Below are 2,194 nucleotides of genomic sequence, written 5' to 3' on the forward strand. Positions count from 1 at the left end.
TAATGCTCCCTACCTAAATAATCACGAGGACGCCGATCCCCATGTTTGTATGTATGCCTGTATTATGTGCACATGCCCAGCCCGCGCACAAAAACCCACCAATGCAAATCATAACACATTCATTCGTCCCGTAAAAGAACACATATGGTGCAAAAAGAGTTCCGGAGGATTTACTGGTCAACCGTAGGAAGGGCAAAGAAGAAGACCAGCGGGGTGGGGGAGGGATATGGCTTATTAGAGAATAACTAGAGTCCCTCGCGAAAAGCTCTGGAAGCTTTTGAAGACTGAATTGCGGAAATAAGTTTCAAAATTGACGGCGACGGACTACTGCCCTGCAATCCTCCCTGCTTTTTTGCCCTTCTCTTTATCGTACTGCCATATTCATTCGTTTTTCTTAGAGCGAAACTTCGGCATACGCTCATACGCGTTTGGCCGCCGCTGACGATGCTGACGATGCTGACGATGCATCTGTATCTGCCTGCGTTTATTCGCATCACTGCAGGTGTCGCTATCGGTCCCAGCATGACTGTCATCACACCCTTCATGTCCCGAAGGCCCATCTTGCTGAGAGCTGCTAGTATCATGCCGCCTATGCTGGTGACAATGCATACGGTTAACAGGTAGGCGGCCACTAGCCATCCTGGCTTCGCCAGTGTCAACATCGCTGTCGCTGTCGCTGTCGTTTGAAGAAGAGTCTGATGAGGATTCGGAGCTACTTTCGCCTACCGGCCGGGCTTTATGGTAGATGCAGCAGACTAGACAACGAAGTTAATGACTGATGGGTTAATTGGTTGGTTGACTGGTGGAGGCAGGGGGGATGGGGGAAGGAAGTGGAGCTTGAATGACGACGGAGCTGTGAGTTATGTAGAAATATATGCAGCTTGAAGGAGATCAAAGAGCGGAAAACCCGCTGCATTTAAAGGGATTCTCAAGTGATAAAAAGAAGAAGAAAAAGAAAATTGACATCTACACACCCTTCGAACTCTTCCTCCCCAGTCCCTCATTGTCTACCACATCCTCCGCCCAGCGTATGCTCCTTCTAGTAACCTGATCGGTCCCCGTTCCTGTTACCGCCGTATTATCCGCCTCAGCTCTTAACCTTAACCGCCCTGTTATTATAAACTGTCGTTGTTGTTGGTGTTGTTGTTGCAGCCCGCCAGTCGTCTCCCCTTGGGTAATTGTGCTGGTGCTGCTGGCCCCCGCTGTACGAAGTCTTTGCGTCATTGCTCCTCTGTCTCTAGACATTGTATGGCTGTTGTCCCCAAGAGGGGCTAGATCGCGCTGAGATTGATAAAGGATTGGGAGAGCGGGTGAGCGGTATGTGAAGCGAAGGGGCGTGTAGGAATATCACGGGTTCACTTGGAGGAATGGCGGGCCGTGTTGGATGTATCGTATATCATACATCCTGTGAAGAGTGGCAAGTATCAAGTATGGAACGTTGGCATCCAGTTCTGGTAGTCACGTGGGTCAGCTCATAGGAACCTTGGAACCTTAAGTTGACTCGCGGGTTACAGTGGGAAGAGTGTGAATCATGCATGTATATATATATCTATCTCTTGAGGAATAGGTGCTACCTTAAGGATTTGATCTTTTTTGGCGTAACTATGTATCTTTTCTGCCCAGAGGGAATCAATTAATTTTTTCTGGAAAATGCGAAAAAAAAAATAAAAATAAAAATAAAGAATATAACAATTCCAATTCAATCACTTCGAGTTTCTTTGTCATTTCCACTCTTTCTCTCCTCTCCCATTCTCATTGTATAACTTTTTCTTTTTTGGAGGTCCGAATGCAGCCAGCATCCGCTTTTTCCTCAATCATTTTTAAACCAGTTATTATTATTAACCTTGGATAGTAGAAATAATGACCTAGTACAGGTATCAGCGGCAGCAGTAGCAGTATCGTGTCAAGGTAAAACAGAGGAAGTCAGTCCTCTTCTCCATACAACATAAAAGGAACCCTGACCCTTTGAAAAACTTCCACCGATCAAGCTGTGGAACAGGCACGCATCATTGAGCTGAGCTGAGCGGCTCCGTCTTCTGTTTTCCATCATTTTAAAGTAGGAAAAGTCCAGAGAGCATATATAAAAGAAGAAGAAAGAAAAGGAAAGAAAAGAAAAGAAAGGAAAGAGGGAAAGAAAAATACCAATCAACCAAATCATAACTTTAAATCGCTACCGATCATCGTGAAAACTTCA

General features: G+C 45.7%; 1 protein-coding gene across 1 annotated transcript; it reads right to left on the reverse strand.

Moving 5' to 3' along the window:
• Positions 1-245: 245 nt before the first annotated feature.
• On the reverse strand, positions 246-1,245 carry HCAG_02017 (predicted protein; the record flags this gene model as incomplete). The annotated part of the gene is made up of 3 exons (XM_001544920.1): positions 246-574; positions 612-755; positions 975-1,245. The coding sequence occupies 3 exons, from the start codon at positions 1,243-1,245 to the stop codon at positions 246-248; spliced, it is 744 nt and encodes a 247-aa protein (XP_001544970.1).
• Positions 1,246-2,194: the final 949 nt, after the last annotated feature.

This window comes from Histoplasma capsulatum, genomic scaffold (genome assembly GCF_000149585.1).
Source record: "Histoplasma capsulatum NAm1 scaffold_1 genomic scaffold, whole genome shotgun sequence".
Classification (NCBI taxonomy): Eukaryota; Fungi; Ascomycota; class Eurotiomycetes; order Onygenales; family Ajellomycetaceae; genus Histoplasma; species Histoplasma mississippiense.